Source organism: Scylla paramamosain, chromosome 23 (assembly GCF_035594125.1).
Source record: "Scylla paramamosain isolate STU-SP2022 chromosome 23, ASM3559412v1, whole genome shotgun sequence".
In the NCBI taxonomy this organism is placed as follows: domain Eukaryota; kingdom Metazoa; phylum Arthropoda; class Malacostraca; order Decapoda; family Portunidae; genus Scylla; species Scylla paramamosain.
In genome coordinates, this window is record NC_087173.1 from 6,763,409 (window position 1) to 6,781,117 (window position 17,709).

Below are 17,709 nucleotides of genomic sequence, written 5' to 3' on the forward strand. Positions count from 1 at the left end.
TCACTCAGTATTAAGAGTAATGATTATTGATCCAGCTCATAGAAAATGGTCAGTAGCTCATCCAAATTTCATATTAAGTGGAGGAAAAGAAAATTTGATCAGTTCAGTTTTTGTACTCTGTCCTGCCAAGCTGTGGATGGTACACCTTTGGCAGTGAAGAAAAGAGTCCCTAATACTACAAGTGCATAACCTTTATTTGCACTGAGATTGCCTCAAAACTAGTCATAATAATTTATTGATATTATTTTGTCTTATCCTCTGAAGTTAAGCACTAAACTTTACTGACTTAAATTTAAACAAGCTTTAGTCTCATTTTATTTTCATCTTTAGAAATGGAACAGTTATGCAACACATTCCTTCAAGCTGCCAGTTGCACAGAGTTGTGTGGCACCTCCTGTTATGAAGCTACTGACTGGATTCTGACTCACAGTTGTGGTTTAGCCTGTTGACTAGCAGTCCTCTAACCAGGTTTCTCAGTACCTATTAGTGTTTCTCTTACCTTTGCCACTTAAAGCTTAAAGATTTGATTTTGATACCCCATCTAGTACTAATGATTTTATTGTTTTCCAACATCTTTTTTTTGCATGTAACCCCTGACCAACCAACCAACCACTACTGTTGTTGCCATCCGACCCCATCATCTTCATCTCTCATCGCTTGTGCCCCAAAACAGAGGCCAAAAAGCAGCGGAAAATAAAGAAGAAGGGCGGTTCGGGCGAAGAGTTGATTGACGTCAATCCTAGTATGGCTCCTGTGGCTTTTAGTACTTCACATCCTCCTGCTGCCTTTGTTTCTTTCCAGGATATGTAGTTGTCATTTGCTTTCATCCACTTCCCTCGTCTCCCATTTTCTCTGGCGTGCGAATTTTCTGTGTGTGTTCCACATTGATATTTGGGTATCTTGTTCTACTTTTTTGCACTGTGTTTTTTGCCAAAATGATATTCAATCTATATTCCAGTAGGTGACTTTAATTTTCTTGCCTCTATGTTTGTCATGTCCATGTGTGTTGCAGAATTGATGTTGTGGTAGAGATGTTTCTTACTGTATTCTATGTGAAGTGTTTATGCTAAGACTTGCTAAGGAATATTATTGCATCAAGGATTACAGTGTCAGTAATTTTGGTGATATTTGATACAAAGGCTTTTTTTAATACCACATACATATGTGTCACATTTATTAGTGATGAGTTTTAACATCAAGGATATGTATATATATAACTTTCCATTAATGCATGTTTTTAACTTTATTTACCTACATCATTTTAATGCAGTTTGGTATGAATACAAGGTTTACAAGAATTTTATCTCAACAGTTTGACTAATTAGTTACTTTTACTGACTGCTTTGCTTGGGAATGCTAATAAACAAGCTATATGATGAACATTGTCAAAATATCAATGGCTGCTCCACTTACAGATAAGCAAGACGGCGGTGAGGCTGGCTCTGTGACGGGTAACTCTCACCACATAACAGCTAACTCCACCAGTGCCGACGGAGACATCAGAAATAACAAGCACTCTAAAGGGGAAGAGGAAGATGAGACACAAAGATCAGGTGGAAAGAGCCAGGAAAAATCTGTTCTACAAGCCAAGCTTACAAAGCTTGCTATCCAGATTGGCTATGCTGGTGAGCAAAAATTGTCATTGATTTCTTTTTTTTTTTCCCCCCACAATATGATGCATATGTAGATCAGCAGAAATACTGTACTATTTTTTGCATATATTCATAATTGTTTGATCAAAACTTTCTCCTCTTTTCAGGTTCTTTCATTGCTGTGCTAACAGTTGTGATTTTGATTGTCCGTTTCTGCGTACAAACATTTGTTATGGAAGGCAAGCCGTGGTCTCCGTTTTATGCCAATCATTTTGTTAAGTTCTTCATCATCGGTGTTACTGTATTGGTGGTGGCTGTGCCAGAGGGTCTGCCCCTTGCTGTCACTCTCTCACTGGCTTACTCTGTGAAGGTGAGGAGAACCACCGTGCCAAATCTTTGTACCTTTGTATGAAAGTAGTTGTTAGTATTAATTAAGATGAGAAGTAAGATACAAATAATTACTAAAAATCTGTGTTAAATGAATTAAGAAAACTGAGCTGCTCTGAATTGTCTGTACACAATAGCTTAAACCACATTAACCTTGTTCCTTCACATTATCATTTTTATTTATTTATTTATTTTTTTACTCTGCAGAAAATGATGAAAGACAATAACCTGGTGAGGCACCTGGATGCCTGTGAGACCATGGGCAATGCAACAGCCATCTGCTCCGACAAGACCGGAACTCTCACCACTAACCGCATGACTGTCGTTCAGGCGTACATTTGTAGCGAGGACTACAAGAACATGCCAAAGTTTGAATCCCTCCCACACAATGTTGCTGATCTGCTGCTGCATGCAATCAGTGTCAACTCTGCCTACACATCTCGAGTGCTGCCTGGGGATAATCCAGGGGACTTGCCGAAGCAGGTATGTGGTCAGACTGGTAGCAAGGGAAGAGAAGCATGACTGTGATACTTCAACACTTTGTAGATGCCAGTGAGACAACAAAGTAATTTTTCCAATAATGTTTATCTTTTTTCAGGTTGGTAACAAAACAGAATGTGCTTTGTTAGGATTTGTGTTGGACCTTGGGAAAAGTTATCAGGCAATCCGTGATGAAATAACAGAAGAAAACTTTCATCGTGTGTACACATTCAACTCTGCCAGAAAATCCATGTCCACGGTGATTCCTCGCGACGGAGGGTACCGTATTTTCACTAAAGGTGCCTCAGAAATTGTTATGAAAAAGTGAGTGTCATTTATTCTATAATGTACATGAAACAATTTACTTTTTGAAAGAAATGTGCTGTAATCAGTATATGATGATGTAAGAAAGTCATTGTATGTGGCATTAATGTAAACAATTTGTACAGGTGCTCCTTTATCCATGGTAAGGATGGTAAACTAGAAAGCTTCTCAAAATCAATGCAAGATCGCCTTGTTCGAGAAGTGATTGAACCAATGGCGTGTAATGGTCTACGCACAATCTCAATTGCATACAGAGACTTTGTACGAGGAAAAGCCGAAATTAACCAGGTGAAGTACATCTTTAACTTTTATTGAACTTGAATTGATCAAACAATATTAATAAACATCTTGATACATTTTGTATTGTCAGATATTTTAGGGAAAGTCAGGATTTAGCTGAAGTAATAAGTATTCTTATGTGCTTCAACTACAGAGAATATATATAATACTCCTGCTTCAGCCTGAGTTTTCTTGCCACGCTCATTTGTCTCATCTTCATTATTAACTAATGTGCTTTTTTTGTTTCATCATTCAGGTACACTTTGAAAACGAGCCTCACTGGGATGATGAAGACCACATAATTAACAACCTGACCTGTCTCTGTGTGCTGGGGATTGAAGACCCAGTGAGACCTGAAGTACCTGATGCAATCCACAAGTGCCAGCGAGCAGGCATCACCGTGCGCATGGTGACTGGCGACAATATCAACACTGCGCGTTCCATTGCCTCCAAGTGTGGGATCCTCAAGCCTGGTGACAACAGCCTTATTTTAGAGGGAAAAGAATTCAACAGACGAGTCAGAGATTCTTCAGGAAAAGTAAGTTGTAGTTTCCACGACTTGGGTGATGAGGTGAGGTATTTCTGTAGGATAATGCCAAAGTAATTTTTTTTTTTTTTTTTTTTTTTTTTTCCTGCCTGATTGTGTAGCTCTTCAGGCAGTACTGATGCAGGAGAGGAGGCACATTGGTGCTGGCCTGACCATTTGAAAATTTTAATGTAGAGGAGTTTCTGGCTGTTGTCAATTAATCCATGCTAGACTGGAAGTACTTAGCAGTAGTTGTTACTATTTGAGAACGTACTAAGTAGGTAAGTGATATTGACAAGATTCAGTTGTACTTAAGTTGTGATTCCTCTAGCAAATGTTTGCAGCATAAAAATTTATTCTTGCCCTTTAGTGAAGAATATGACAAAATGAAATATGTTTCCCTTTTATATTCCTTATGTACTGGAAATGCACCATTTCTGTGCCTTAAGGAGACAAATGAGTAAGTCATTGATTCTTTCAGGTCCAACAACACTTGGTGGACAAAGTTTGGGTGAACCTGCGTGTATTGGCACGCTCCTCCCCCACTGACAAGTACACATTGGTGAAGGGAATCATTGAGAGCAAAGTGAGTGCCAATCGAGAGGTGGTGGCAGTGACTGGTGATGGCACCAATGACGGCCCTGCACTGAAAATGGCCGATGTCGGCTTTGCTATGGTATGTGGTTACTTCCCAGGTCAGAGGCAGAGGCCAGGCTTCACTTATAAGTTCATGAGATCATGTAGCATGAAGATTAAATGTAAGAAAAAAGAACCCTGCCAATTTGTAATTTTCATTACACTGATGACATTACTTGTGTCATAAGACATAGAGTTGTGTCTTTTTAATACATTGTGATTTGTAAATAATTGTATGCTATACTGCTAAGCCTTTGTAGGGCTTTGGCTTTTATTAGAATTGAGGTTTAAGATAATAACAATTTAACAAGGTGTACTACACCATTCTCACTGACATTTTCCCCTCCACAGGGCATTGCTGGAACAGATGTGGCTAAGGAAGCTTCAGACATCATCCTGACAGATGACAACTTCACCTCCATTGTAAAAGCTGTCATGTGGGGACGTAATGTGTATGACTCCATTGCAAAGTTTCTACAGTTTCAGCTGACAGTTAATGTTGTTGCTGTTGTTGTAGCATTCGTTGGTGCATGTGCCATCAACGATAGCCCTCTCAAGGTAGGGTGCTGTGTGTTTCACTTGAGATAACATGTACTATAATTGTCCTACTCCCACACAGATATTTAGTCACATGTTAAAGTTGGTTTGCATAATTAGCAGCACAGCATTGTATGCATTCATTATATGACTTTTTTTTATTTATTTTTTTATATTTTTATAATTTTTTTTTCATCATTATCCTTCTTTTCTCAACTTCATTTGGAATTCAAACTTTGACACTTAGCTGAAAATTCAAGTAATGTAACTCAAATTTTCTCATGCTTTGACTCTTCATTATAGGCTGTACAAATGTTGTGGGTGAACCTCATCATGGATACTCTGGCCTCCTTGGCCCTGGCGACTGAGGCCCCAACCCCTGATCTGCTGCAGAGGAAGCCATACGGCCGCACCAAGCCTCTCATATCTCGCACCATGATGAAGAACATCTTGGGGCAAGCAGTTTACATGATTTCGATCATATTTCTTTTGTTATTTTATGGTGAGGTTCTCTTGTATTACTTTTATCCTTGGTAACTTGAAATTCAGGTTTCCTCGTAATTACTCTGTGTTCATCTAAATCTATCTAAGATTGTAATTTGCTAGAAAATATATATTCTTCCTTTGCCATTATAATTAATTAAAATGGAAGGGATGTGTTTAAGAATGTAAACATTTCAAAGCATTGCCTTAAAGGTAAATTAATAAATGTCCTTCTTCTTCTCAGGTGATAAAATGTTAGACATAGACTCTGGGCGTTATGCAGACATCCGTGACCCTCCCTCTCAGCACTTTACTATCATCTTCAACACCTTCGTCATGATGACTCTCTTCAACGAAATCAATGCACGGAAAATTCACGGACAGCGGAATGTTTTCCAGGGCTTTTTTAGCAATCCCATTTTCTACAGCATTTGGCTGAGTACATTAGCAGCTCAGGCAAGTACAACTCTATTACAGTATTATTCAGAGTAATGAAACACACACACACACACACACACACACACACACAGTGATAAGTGAAAATAATTACTCAGTTTATCTGATGGTTCTGGCTGTCAGAGAGGTCAGATCCCTACTTCCTAAATTGAACTTTGTTTGTTATATTGAGGGCTTTGCTCAGTCTGATGTAATAAATAATGAGAATTGTGAGGTGTGCTTCACATACAACAGCAGGCACAAATTCCACACAACACTAAATCCTGCTCAAAACCCACAAATTTCCCTTCAGAAACTGCTCAAAATCTCATTACTATATTTGTTTGCTGCATTTGGCCTATTTGCTTATGTAATGTAGCCTATTGTGCCATGGAGAATTATTCAAGTGGTTTGATAAGGTCTGAAATTTAGTATATTGAGGTTCAATTTATAATTTTATCAAGGGAATACTATGTATATATAAATATAGGTAGATATAAATGAATATCACCTTAACACCTCCATTTGAGAGCATTTACCAATTGATAACACTCTATACACATTATTTGATTTGCATACAACTCCACTCTCTCTCTCTCTCTCTCTCTCTCTCTCTCTCTCTCTCTCTCTCTCTCTCTCTCTCTCTCTCTCTCTCTCTCTCTCTCTCTCTCTCTCTCTCTCTCTCTCTCTCTCTCTCTCTCTCTCTCTCTCTCTCTCTCTCTCTCTCTCTCTCTCTCTCTCTCTCTCTCTCTCTCTCTCTCTCTCTCTCTCTCTCTCTCTCTCTCTCTCTCTCTCTTTCAAGCATGCATAACGGCAAAACCATTAACTTCATGTGACTTGCATGGAAGTAAATGAAGCACGGGCCATATAGCAAGGCATCTCATCACAGTCTCAATTACCATGTACATACTTCACACACTTTTCATCCCTTGTACAGATTGTGATAGTCCAGTTTGGAGGGCGGGCATTTTCTACTGAGGCACTCACTCTTGAACTTTGGCTCTGGTGTATCCTGTTTGGGAGCGGAGTTCTCCTGTGGGGACAGGTGGTCACTTCCATGCCAACCAAAAGTCTGCCCAAAGATCTGTTCTCGTAAGTTATTGAAGCCTAACTGTGTGCACAACTTCAACTAGAGATTCATTGTAATATGTGAAAAGAAAGCATGTCACTTGATGTGCATTATATCATTGTCTGAGGGTATCAAGTAATGTAGATGTGTTTCAGCTTGCTCATGCATTGTAATGTTAAATATAAAGTGAATGTACACGTACTACACTCATTGCAATTCCTTCAAGCGAATAGTATGTATGTTCTATAAGTACTTTATATATTTATGCTATTGAGTTTTTGTAATGTAATTATGCGATTTATTTAAATTAGCTTTTAAAAAGATTCATTATCAACTCATAGAAGCTTTGCTTTTTTGGTGTTTGAGTAACATGTTGGAAGAAGAAAAATATGTCATAATTGAAATGTGCTGGAAACATATTACCAATGTCATTCCAGGTGGGGTTCTGGGGAGCCTCAGACGGACCCCATCGCTGATCTTACCACTGAGGACAAGCTGGATTCAGATGGCAAGGATAGCAAGCGCACGGGTCAAATTTTGTGGATCCGTGGCTTGACCCGGCTCCAGACTCAGGTATGTGTTGGTGGTCTGGTCAGGGTCTCTCACTTCAGACTCTTCCATCTCTCTCCAATGCTCCTATGACATGAACTGTGACCTGAGGAAAAGAATGAAGCCCAACAGTCAGTTGGTGTAACAAAAATAGCAATACCTCTAGTATGATGTCTTTTTTAGCTCCCCTTCCCTGGAGACAGACACCAGACTACCTCAAGTCTCCTTTCATAAGTTCTCTCTGTGTGTTTTGAAGGGCCGCAGGTCAGTAGTTGCCTGGTGAAGTAAATAATGCAGTGAAATCAAACTTTGTCCCATATTAAGTTTTCATCAGCAGAATTTGAATGTTTTCATGAGAAGTTAACATACAGCATGTCATTGCATCTATATATTTGAGAGTAAACAATGAATGATTTCTTAGCTGTTCTTTAGACAAAGGAAGAGTAATGTCCATTAAAGATGTAGTACATGTTTATTGCATTAAAGCATAAAAATTAGTTTAAAATAAAGAGTAATGTGCCTAAGTACTTCTTACTTAGTATAGCCAAATACATAACTAAGTAAGCACAAGAAATTACATGATTTGTGTTAAGTATTTTGCTATGAGCATAGTTAAGTAGAATATTATGAATGCCTTCATGAGACTCCACTCAAGCTGTGACCATGAAACAATGGTTTGTGTGGAGACTCATGAAAGCCTCAGGTTACGGTTCACTTCCTACACAAGCATCATTATCGCCACCACCACTGCCACCATCACCACTATCACCACTGCCACCACTACCACCATCACCACATTTATCACAACCAGTACCATAACCACCACAACCACCATCGCTAAACAACCATCACCACGTAGGTCACTATTTGTTTATTACCTTTTTTTCTTACACACATTAAAGCTTCTTATGTGTATGTGACATCTGAAAGCAAGAAATATTAAAACTAGAAAATTATTAAACTCCCTCATATAAATTTAAATCATAAGCCATGATTTTTCTTAAATAAACAAACAAAAAGACATTATTACAAAAGATCATCATGAATTTGTGATTATGAATATTGAAATATTTCAGAATTTTTATCTTCCATGCCAATGTGATGCATGTAAGTTGTAATATTATAGTCAAAATATTGCTCAGTCACATAAAGTAAGCTAAAGAACATAATCAGATGTAAAGGAATATTTTGGTGGAAATATCATGGTGTTTGTTTGTCTTTGTTGTTGAGTCAGTGTTGGCAATCCCAAGGTCTAGCACAATGCCTGAATCATAGTGCTGATGTGGAACTTTTTACTAGATACAGACAACTAATAGAGAACAACAGATTTGTATTCAAGATGTTTTGTCCCTGACAATAGTGGACCCAGACTATGTACATCTGTTTATATATATATATATATATATATATATATATATATATATATATATATATATATATATATATATATATATATATATATATATATATATATATATATATATATATATGGAAAGTGTTTGATCTTTTTGTAATGTGTATATGTCATTTTTCATTAGCTCAGCTATAGATGCCAACTACCATTTAAAAAGTGACAAGTATTGTTTACTTGAGATCTCTTGATATCAGTAATATCATATTTCTTAGTACCAGTGAATACCTTACTAGTATACCAATACATGAATGTGTTAACTTTTAACAGTAATGCTCTCTGTCACAAAGGAATGCACTTTTGACACCCTTGAACTAACCTTTCTATTTAGCGTGACCAATCCAGCAGCGTGCTCAAGTGATGATGACTGTAGTGTTCATTTTCTGTCCCTGCTGGCATTTTCTCCTAACAGGGTCTGGTGTGTGGTGTTCCTGAGTCAAGAGTGTTCTGTTTGTTTTTAGTAGGAAGTCGTGGTTTTGCTGCTGCTGTAGTGTGCCAGTCAAGATGTTCACTGAAACTTTGCAGCATATTTTTGAGTTTCAGAGGAATGGAGGCATTGTGATGATTTTCTTCTTGCAGGTTTTGCCAATTTTACTAATGGATACATTGCATGGTTACCAGAGGACACTTTTTTATATACTAAAAATCAATAGCTTATTTATTTCCATAATTGCACCTGATCTTTACAGATTTGTTTTTTTCCTCCCAGATGTGATTGAACACTTCTGTAACCATTGTCAAGGTGCAATGACCTGGCTTCCTTTTCTTATGGTTTTTCATTATATATCTAAATTCAAAATGCTTGTCATTATAAATATATACACATATAAGACTCCTGTGTTGTCATGATACTAAATCATCTTGTTAAATGTTGTGTAAGGCCAATAACTTTCATAAAAACCTGTTTTAGTGTGAGAAATGATTCTGTAACCTCATAAGTTAACAGGGAGGTGTAAATATCATCAACTTCTCAAGGAGTTTGTTATGTATATATTTATACTTTTCTTTTCACAAACACACATTCATGAACACTTAAAGATTTATACTCTACAGGTTACCTCTGTGATAAGTCATGTGTTTGTAGACTAGACCTGAAGTCCTTGCCTGCGTGTTCCATCAACCATGGATAGAGTGTTTTGTTGGTTAGGGATCCATCATGTAACTGTCGAGAGCAAAAAGTCTGGTAACATTTCTCCTTGTGATAGAAAATGTCATTGCCAGGCCAGTGTGATGTTTACATGTGTTATAAGATGATACCCTTATGTCCACTTTCATCATGCAGCTGTGTACCATGTGTGACTACATCAAGAAAATGAGAAACTTGAAGTGTGTGTCTTTCATGCACTGAACTCTGCGTGACCCCAGCAGGACAACTGTAGTGATAGGTTTTGTGCCAGCCAGGTAGTCTGCCAGCCAGCCAGTCAGTCAGCCAGTTAATTATTCCATGTCCATCATCAACCTGTTTTCTTTCAAAGCAGTAGAAGTGCATTAACTATGTGGCAAGTTTTAATATTTGTATTTTTGTGCCATTTAATGTATTTCCATGCTCAAGCATTACCATTATCACATGCATTCTTCATACTATCTTTTGAGAGGCTTATTGACAACAGAACTCAACAGGATCTTTTAATATTAATTCATTCACTCTATGCTCCATCTCTTTCTTGATGACTCGGCCACAAACCTCCAGGCTCCTGGAGGCATGTGGGCCACTGCTCCTTCAAAATTTCTGGCCAGATTTCTAAAATTACTGAAAATTTAAGAATGCCATTCATTAATTTGTGTGTCCATCATTGAAACTGAAGCACAGTACCAGTGTGCTTTGATTGTTTATGTTGCAATTGCTAAAATTAATGTAAGACCCATTATTCCATTAAATCTAATATTTGAATCCTTCATATTGCAATTGCAAGATCTACTTGACTCACATATTTCATGATAAAGTATTTTATGTGCCTATATGTTTCATCATTCACTCTTATTTTTTAAATTTTATTTTCTGTATTTCACTTTAGTTTTGTCATTTTATTAACATTATTACTTTTATTCTTATTATTAATCTCCCATGCCTTCCTGGCTCTGCTTTCCCCTGCCGCCTCCACATAAGCTCCCCTGGTCAACCCATTGCACTCCTGGCGCATCATTACCATAGTGCTAGAACTTGGTTGTTTCTTTGCAAACACGATTGCTATTATATTTACCTGCCGATGTCAGTGATGCTTGAATATTAGAAGTTTAATGGATGTAATATATATTGGTTATAGATTTGAAGATTTTAATTGTTTATGTATTTGCTTACCTTGTTGCCAGATACATTTACAATAGCAAAGCTAGAGGTGATGTAATTTTTCAAAACTAAGAAATAATCCCATAATTCATTAGTTCATTTATTTTAGTGTTTTTTAGTATCTTTATTCTTACTTATTTTATTTATTTAACTATTTATTTTTTATTAGCTGTTCATTTTGATAAAAGACTCATTCTTGTTGCATTTGGCTTCTTTTTTTGTCTTCAGTGGATACAAGTTTAACATGGACAGATCTTGCTGCAGGCATTGTTAAGTATCCCCAGAATTCTTATTGATGTTGCCTGATATTGCTTCAGGGGCTGAGAGACAAACCTCTCCATGATTGGATGGAGAACTCTGCATTTTCTCCTCAGAATTATAATAATGGGAAGCCAGTGTAACTTTTGGGTGTTCTTTCCTTTTTTTTCAGCTCCTCAAATTTGCATTTTCTCATCTCTCTCTCTCTCTCTCTCTCTCTCTCTCTCTCTCTCTCTCTCTCTCTCTCTCTCTCTCTCTCTCTCTCTCTCTCTCTCTCTCTCTCTCTCTCTCTCTCTCTCTCTCTCTCTCTCTTTCGAGTTTTTTATTTATTTATTTATTTATTTATTTTTATTGATTGATTGATTTATTTATTTTATTTACTTTTTTACTTTTTTGTGTGTGTGTGTGTGTTGACCTGTTATTGCTTTCTGTACTCATGTATGGTTTAATTAATTTATCTATGTGGTTTTATTGGTCCTCTCAGGGTATTATTTGGTGGTATTGGTACCTTTATTTATATCTTCTATCTTTTCATCATATTTGCTCTATCATTTCCAGATTTCTTTTGTTCAAAAATATATATATTCTGCCATTGGACTTGTGAGTTTGAGTAGATCAGTCTTGCAGCTTTTTTTGTGGCTCTCCAAATTGTTTTCTCTATCTTTCTGTCTTTATCACTCCAGTCTGTACAAGCTACACCAAACCTAATGGGACCTAGGCCAGCCAGTGCTGAGTAAGGCAGTTCTGTGGAGTTTGCCGCTACCCGAAAGGAAATATTTTTATGGCATTTGGCAGCAGTGATACCAATGCAATTATCGAAGGGTTGGGAAATTCGCGCTGGCCCACTCAACTCTGCCTCAAGCCACTAGCCTCACTCTTTATCGTTCCTATTGACCCTTAAAGGAATTAAGAGAGGCGTGTCCGGCAGCATGATGTCGGTTTCCGCAAGACTTGGCACTCCCCAGTGCATGAAGACCAGCCTAGGTTCAGTCTTTCTTTTGGTTATTTTACTTTCAATTATAACTTTTATTTATAATAGAATTTTTCCCTTTTTTTTTTTTGCATGATTTCTTTATTTTCACTGCTGGGCATGCATTAGTGCATGCCTAATAGAAATAGGTGTTTTCACTCCTGTAGCTCAGCAGAATCAGGTAGCAGCTCTGCTAACAAGCAATATCCTCGCTGCCCTTGTTCTTGAAACAAGTGTGCGTGTGTGCCGTATGTTGTGTCCTCCAGGGCAAGTGCGTGCAAGTAGTGGCAGCTGGTCCCCTCCTGTAATGTCTACTGACCACTCTACTGGCCACCTGCTGATATCTCTATGCCACACTACTATGTAGGCTCACGCTGTATCTGCAAGAACCACTCCAGCCTCTCTCACTTTTCATAGTCAAAATCCTGCCCTTTATTAAGGATATACCAGTAACCTACAAGGCTGACCCCATTGTTCTATACTGTCTTATCTTTCAAAAGTAAAATAGTTTTTGCAATATTGTAATGATTAAATTAGTGTATTTTATATTAGATTTTAGGTTCCCTACTATTAATTCTCTGCTGCACTTATAGACACTTGACTTTGTGAAATCTTGTCTATTCTCTGCCATCCCCAGCCCTCTACTAACTTTTATTTTTGATTTAACAGTAACTTTGTTTTGCTCCTCCTGTGACCGACACCCAGGGTTTTGTAACAGGTTGGTAACTGTAGTCATGTAGCTGTGCAGCTGTTGTTGTCTCACAGATGTCGTAATGCTGTTGCCCCTACCTGAACCCAAACACCTGTGTTCAAAATTTATCCCAGTGTTACCCCAACCTTGAGTGGAATCCTTGAACTAAACCCTAGCTAACGTTGTGACCTGTGCTAAGAGATGGAGTGTGTAGACTGTGGCTAGAACCAGAGGCTAGTATGTTTGTTTCTCTGTGCTGCATAGACAGTTTCCAATGATCCTAACGGGCGAGCAGCCTCAACACTGCCATGGCCCAGTGCCTAGTTTGTTGTGCCCTGGCTGCCACTGCTGTGCTCGCAGCTTGCATGTTTTTAGGTCGCCTCGCCAGGCCTCCGTCACACATGGCTGCGTCACACCATCCTCACCCAGTCTTCAACAGCCTTCACCTTCAGCCTCAGTCTCCTTTCATTATAACTTACAATTATTAATTATCATGTGGATATGACTAGCCAGTCTTAGTTCCTTTTTTTGTTTGTTTATAGCACTGTGTTACCAGTGATTTGTCTGGTGAGTTTTATTTTTTAATTTTTATGTGTTGCTACTAACATGTTCATGATGAGATGTTGATGTACTGTTTACATTATTGTGGGGGTTTGATTGGATGTCCCGTCCCGTTTGCAGTTGAGAGTAATACGAGCATTCAAGTCCACCCTGGAAGACTTGGAGGAACGGCGGTCATGCCATAGTTTACACAGCTTGCATAATATGCGCAACTCGCGCAGTCAGCAGGGCAACCGGCCCATGTCAGACATCAGTTACATAGATGAGGACTCCATGAAAAGCCCAAGTCCCAATAGTGGCAAGCGGTGCGGGTCGTGCAACACAGCAGTGCGCCTCGTAACGCCCATCGAGGAGTCATCACCCACCACTGCCGAGACTGCCCCCCTGGTACCCCCTGGCAGCCCCCAAGGCGGGCCTGCAGCAGCAGCAACCCAGCAGCTGGGGCACCACCGACCCCACACCCACGCCAACACACAAAGTACTAAGTGCTGCCACCACCACCACCACCACCTTGCTGGCACAGCCCCCTCCTCTCCACTCTTCCAACCTCTCTCCCCGCACCACTTCAACACATTAATATCTCAGACTGTTCACTCTAACATGGCAGCACACTCCAGCACACTGCAACCCCCTTCCCAGCCCTCACCGTCAGAAATATATAATTTGGTTCATGAGACTAGCATCTGACCCCCTCTTCAAGACTGATTGTGGTTCTTTCTTTGCCATTTATCAACTTATCACAACCTTTTGATGGGGTGCTAGTCAATTACAAGCAGACTTATCCACCTTTCCATAGTCTTCCTGTATTGTGACCCTGACCAGTCCTGTGGCTGGCCATAGAACTTATCTCTCAGCCTTGCCCATACTCAGCCCTTACTACAGTACTACTCAGAGTGTGCAACCCTGCCACATAACACTTTTATAATCATGCTTAACTATTAATGCTTTTTTATTATTATTATTATTATTATTATTATTATTATTATTATTATTATTATTATTATTATTATTATTATTATTATTATTGTTACTATTACTATTATAATTATTATGATTTGCTTTTTTGAACTAACATCTTCAGCTTATTGATTACAATTCCATTAAGTTATACAATTGTTGCATAACCTATCCTGCAATTTTTTTTCTCTCATGAGTAGATATTTCGTGTTATTTATGTTATTGCTTCCATCCACAGTATTTGAGTAGTAGTAGCTGTAGTAGCTGTAGCAGTAGCTGTAGCACTAGCAATCCTTTCCATCTCCTCCTCCTCCTTGCTTCTTCCTTGCACCTTTGCCCGTACCCCCTGACTGGCCTGTCCTGGTGGAGGTGACGGTCAGTGTGGGATGGGCTGCTTCCCTGGTGGGTGGAGTGTTGGGTGTGCTGGGGACTGAGCACTCTGTTGCCTCTCACTACTCCCTCTTGCCTTGTGCCCTGTGAGGCTGAGTGTTGTGGTCTTGCCTCTCCTGCTTGCCACTTCCCGCTGATGATTGGAACAGCGTATAAGGGTTGTGGTGGTGGGTGGTCTGCAGGCCAGCCTGGCTCCCCGGCGGGACTCTTGCTACAACAGACTGAGACAATATCTCACGTGCACTTCACTAACAACTCCCGCCTCAGCTGTCACTAGTCTAGCGTATGCCAGGGTAACTAACACACATCTTGTGTATTGTTCATTTCTAAAGCGCAGCTAGAGGAGACGTGGATTTGCACTGCATGTTGTGTTTTGTGTTGTGCATTTATTTCTTTATGTGAAATTTGCCAATGTGGTTATGGAGAGTGCCAAATAGTGAAATGTTTCTCCAGCTTTGGAAAAAAATATATATAACTAACTTTACATTAAATACAATAGAAAGTGTATTAAAATAAGAAACCAAAACTTGGAGACCATAAAGGAAGCTTGCCCTGGTGGTAAATGAATCCTTAGCCTTGAGTTCTCCCTGTCTGTATGAGTGCATCTTTCTTCCCAGCCTGTCCAGTCCCACACATCCTCTTCCCCATCCTCACTTGTATCAGTTATCTTTTTTTCTTTATAGTTGAGTTTATTATTGGTGGGTCTGGGTCACTGCTCACACAGAAATAGGCTTGACTGGCTCCTGGACAACAGTGTTAGGGTGGACCAGAGATGCAGGTGGGGGCCGAGATCTCCTGAATGGGAGTGTGATGTCCAACTCCTTGGGGTTGGATCCAGGACCTCACCCCTGATCTAGCAGCCAATGTGTTGTTGGCACCTTTTTATAATGTTAGCCAACAGTAATGGCCTGGCTCCTCCTCACCATCCTGAGAGATGTATTTTGTTAGCAGCTCTTCATTGAACTGCTATTACAGGCTTCATATTTTATTTTCCAGCTCCAGGGGATGTTGATTTAGGTTTTGACTTAAACTGACTTCGTTAACTTTTAGAAGATCATGGTGTTGAGCGTATCATTCTGTTATTTTCCCTGGTAGGAGGATCAGGAAGGAGAAACACATGATGGGGGTGAGGTATGAACCCGAGCATCTTTCTCTCAGCCCCTTGTACCTGAGCTGCTCTCAGTGAGTAAGCCACCGTGCTAGAACACCTCACCCGCAGCATTAGCCCAAATCTACGGTCCTCAACAACTAGTGGCTATTAGAGCAGGCCTATTTACAGTATTCACCTGCATAATCAGTTCTCGCTAGTGTACCCACAGTAGTGACTCTTGCAGCGGTAGTTGTCCATTGGGTTTCCATCATTATTATTTTTAGTCAAGTTGTGCTCTCTGTGCATGAAGATGTGTTTCTTCTTCAACGGTCCCGGAGCCACACAGATCGTGAGTTGGTGTCCTGAGTGTAAGCGTATTAATCCCCGCGTGCCCCTGTAATGTCTAGGCGAGTCCCGGGTAGGTGTGGACACCCCGTGTGCTGTCTGTAGCCTTTATTCCACTACTGCTGCTCCACTATCCCCTGCACACCACACAGTGTACATACACCACTCGGCTGATAGGCCGTGTGCCGCCTTGGATGAGGTGTGGAGAAGACAAGGGCACGTAGCTGTGGGCGATGAGGTGACAGCAGCCACCAGTAACCAGGCTATGGGCGCCCATGGTGTTGATGACCGTGTGAGGCATCGTGTCCTTATCTTCTGTTCACCTTGCTGTATAATACATCCCTGGCCAGCTCTAACTTACCACTGTAGCTACTCGCCCTCACCACTGTTATTATTCTCATGGTTCAGGTCATTGGAGGCACGTTGCAGGAGCGGCTGATACCCGTACCATATAGCAAGACCTCCACAGACCAGGCTGTAAGCTACACCCCTCTCTCTTGTCTCTTCTTAGACTCATATTTTGGACTAATGTGATCGCTCGCTCGCTCACTTCCCCTCAGTTCTCTGCCCTTGGTCTGTGCTGTTTGCTTCTTTACTTTCATGGAAGCTGTAGGTTGGTTCAGTCAGTGTATTTTACCAACAAAGGTCAATAATTGTTGAGAACAAACCATCCTATGCTGCCTCCAAGCTGTCTCTTACACAGAACAATTTACACTGTCCTGTTCCTAACTTTTTAAGCTAAAAATAAATCCTTTACTAATATTCTCTTAATATAAACTTGCCCTCCTAAATTAAATGACCAAAGAAATGCATGACTCTTTCTATTTATATATACAGTATTAATAGAAACTGTAACAGATTGTGTAAGAGACCTCAATTATGTTTGATTTTCTGTGGAGATTTTGTTTCCCTTATTTTTATTTTGCTTAAATCCAGCCGTATATTACTTCCTTAAACTGTTTCCTGCATGACACTGAGCGACTTGTGACAGAGACCTAAGTGATCTAGATGGCACCACTAGATAGACTGTTTGCCAGTGTTTGGTGTTCATTTGTCGTGACTGAAAGAAATCTGCCGTATACCATGGTTTTCACTAATTTCGATTTTTGTTTTTTCACCCCGTTATTTCTTGAAGTGCTCCTGTTGGTGCACAGATGTTCTGAAGTGTAATAACTGTCGTCTGTGTTATTTTGTATAATACATTTATTTAATTTTTTTTCGAGTACATACTATGTCTGTGAATGACAGGCATGGAGATTGCATGATCTGTGTGTGCAAGTCAGTCGTTACTGCAGGCGAGTCTTTTCTGCAGTGTGTTGTGTTCCTATCCTCTCCCAAACCCTCCCACCCTCATGTTGTGACTGGACGGACTTCTGGGTGTGGGCAGGGTGCAGCTGCTGCCCTCACTACCCACTCTTGATGTGAGCTAACAGTCTGGTGCACCACTGATGG

General features: G+C 39.7%; 1 protein-coding gene across 22 annotated transcripts in view; it reads left to right on the top strand.

Moving 5' to 3' along the window:
• LOC135112084 (plasma membrane calcium-transporting ATPase 3-like) overlaps nucleotides 1-17,709 on the top strand; it is a 229,423-nt gene that overhangs the window by 208,313 nt on the left and 3,401 nt on the right. For 12 of the 22 annotated variants that reach the window (XM_064026012.1, XM_064026011.1, XM_064026021.1 and 9 more), the window contains 14 exons: nucleotides 674-742; nucleotides 1,416-1,625; nucleotides 1,760-1,962; nucleotides 2,187-2,462; nucleotides 2,578-2,783; nucleotides 2,909-3,071; nucleotides 3,319-3,600; nucleotides 4,070-4,264; nucleotides 4,576-4,782; nucleotides 5,065-5,263; nucleotides 5,489-5,700; nucleotides 6,617-6,771; nucleotides 7,186-7,321; nucleotides 13,596-13,953. In XM_064026012.1, the coding sequence (XP_063882082.1) occupies nucleotides 674-742; nucleotides 1,416-1,625; nucleotides 1,760-1,962; nucleotides 2,187-2,462; nucleotides 2,578-2,783; nucleotides 2,909-3,071; nucleotides 3,319-3,600; nucleotides 4,070-4,264; nucleotides 4,576-4,782; nucleotides 5,065-5,263; nucleotides 5,489-5,700; nucleotides 6,617-6,771; nucleotides 7,186-7,321; nucleotides 13,596-13,953 (2,871 nt within the window). Of the gene's footprint in view, nucleotides 1-673; nucleotides 743-1,415; nucleotides 1,626-1,759; nucleotides 1,963-2,186; nucleotides 2,463-2,577; nucleotides 2,784-2,908; nucleotides 3,072-3,318; nucleotides 3,601-4,069; nucleotides 4,265-4,575; nucleotides 4,783-5,064; nucleotides 5,264-5,488; nucleotides 5,701-6,616; nucleotides 6,772-7,185; nucleotides 7,322-11,223; nucleotides 11,260-13,595; nucleotides 13,954-15,917; nucleotides 16,005-16,665; nucleotides 16,735-17,709 lie in introns of those variants that run through there. The other 10 variants (XM_064026029.1, XM_064026027.1, XM_064026033.1 and 7 more) reach the window with 7 other exon arrangements.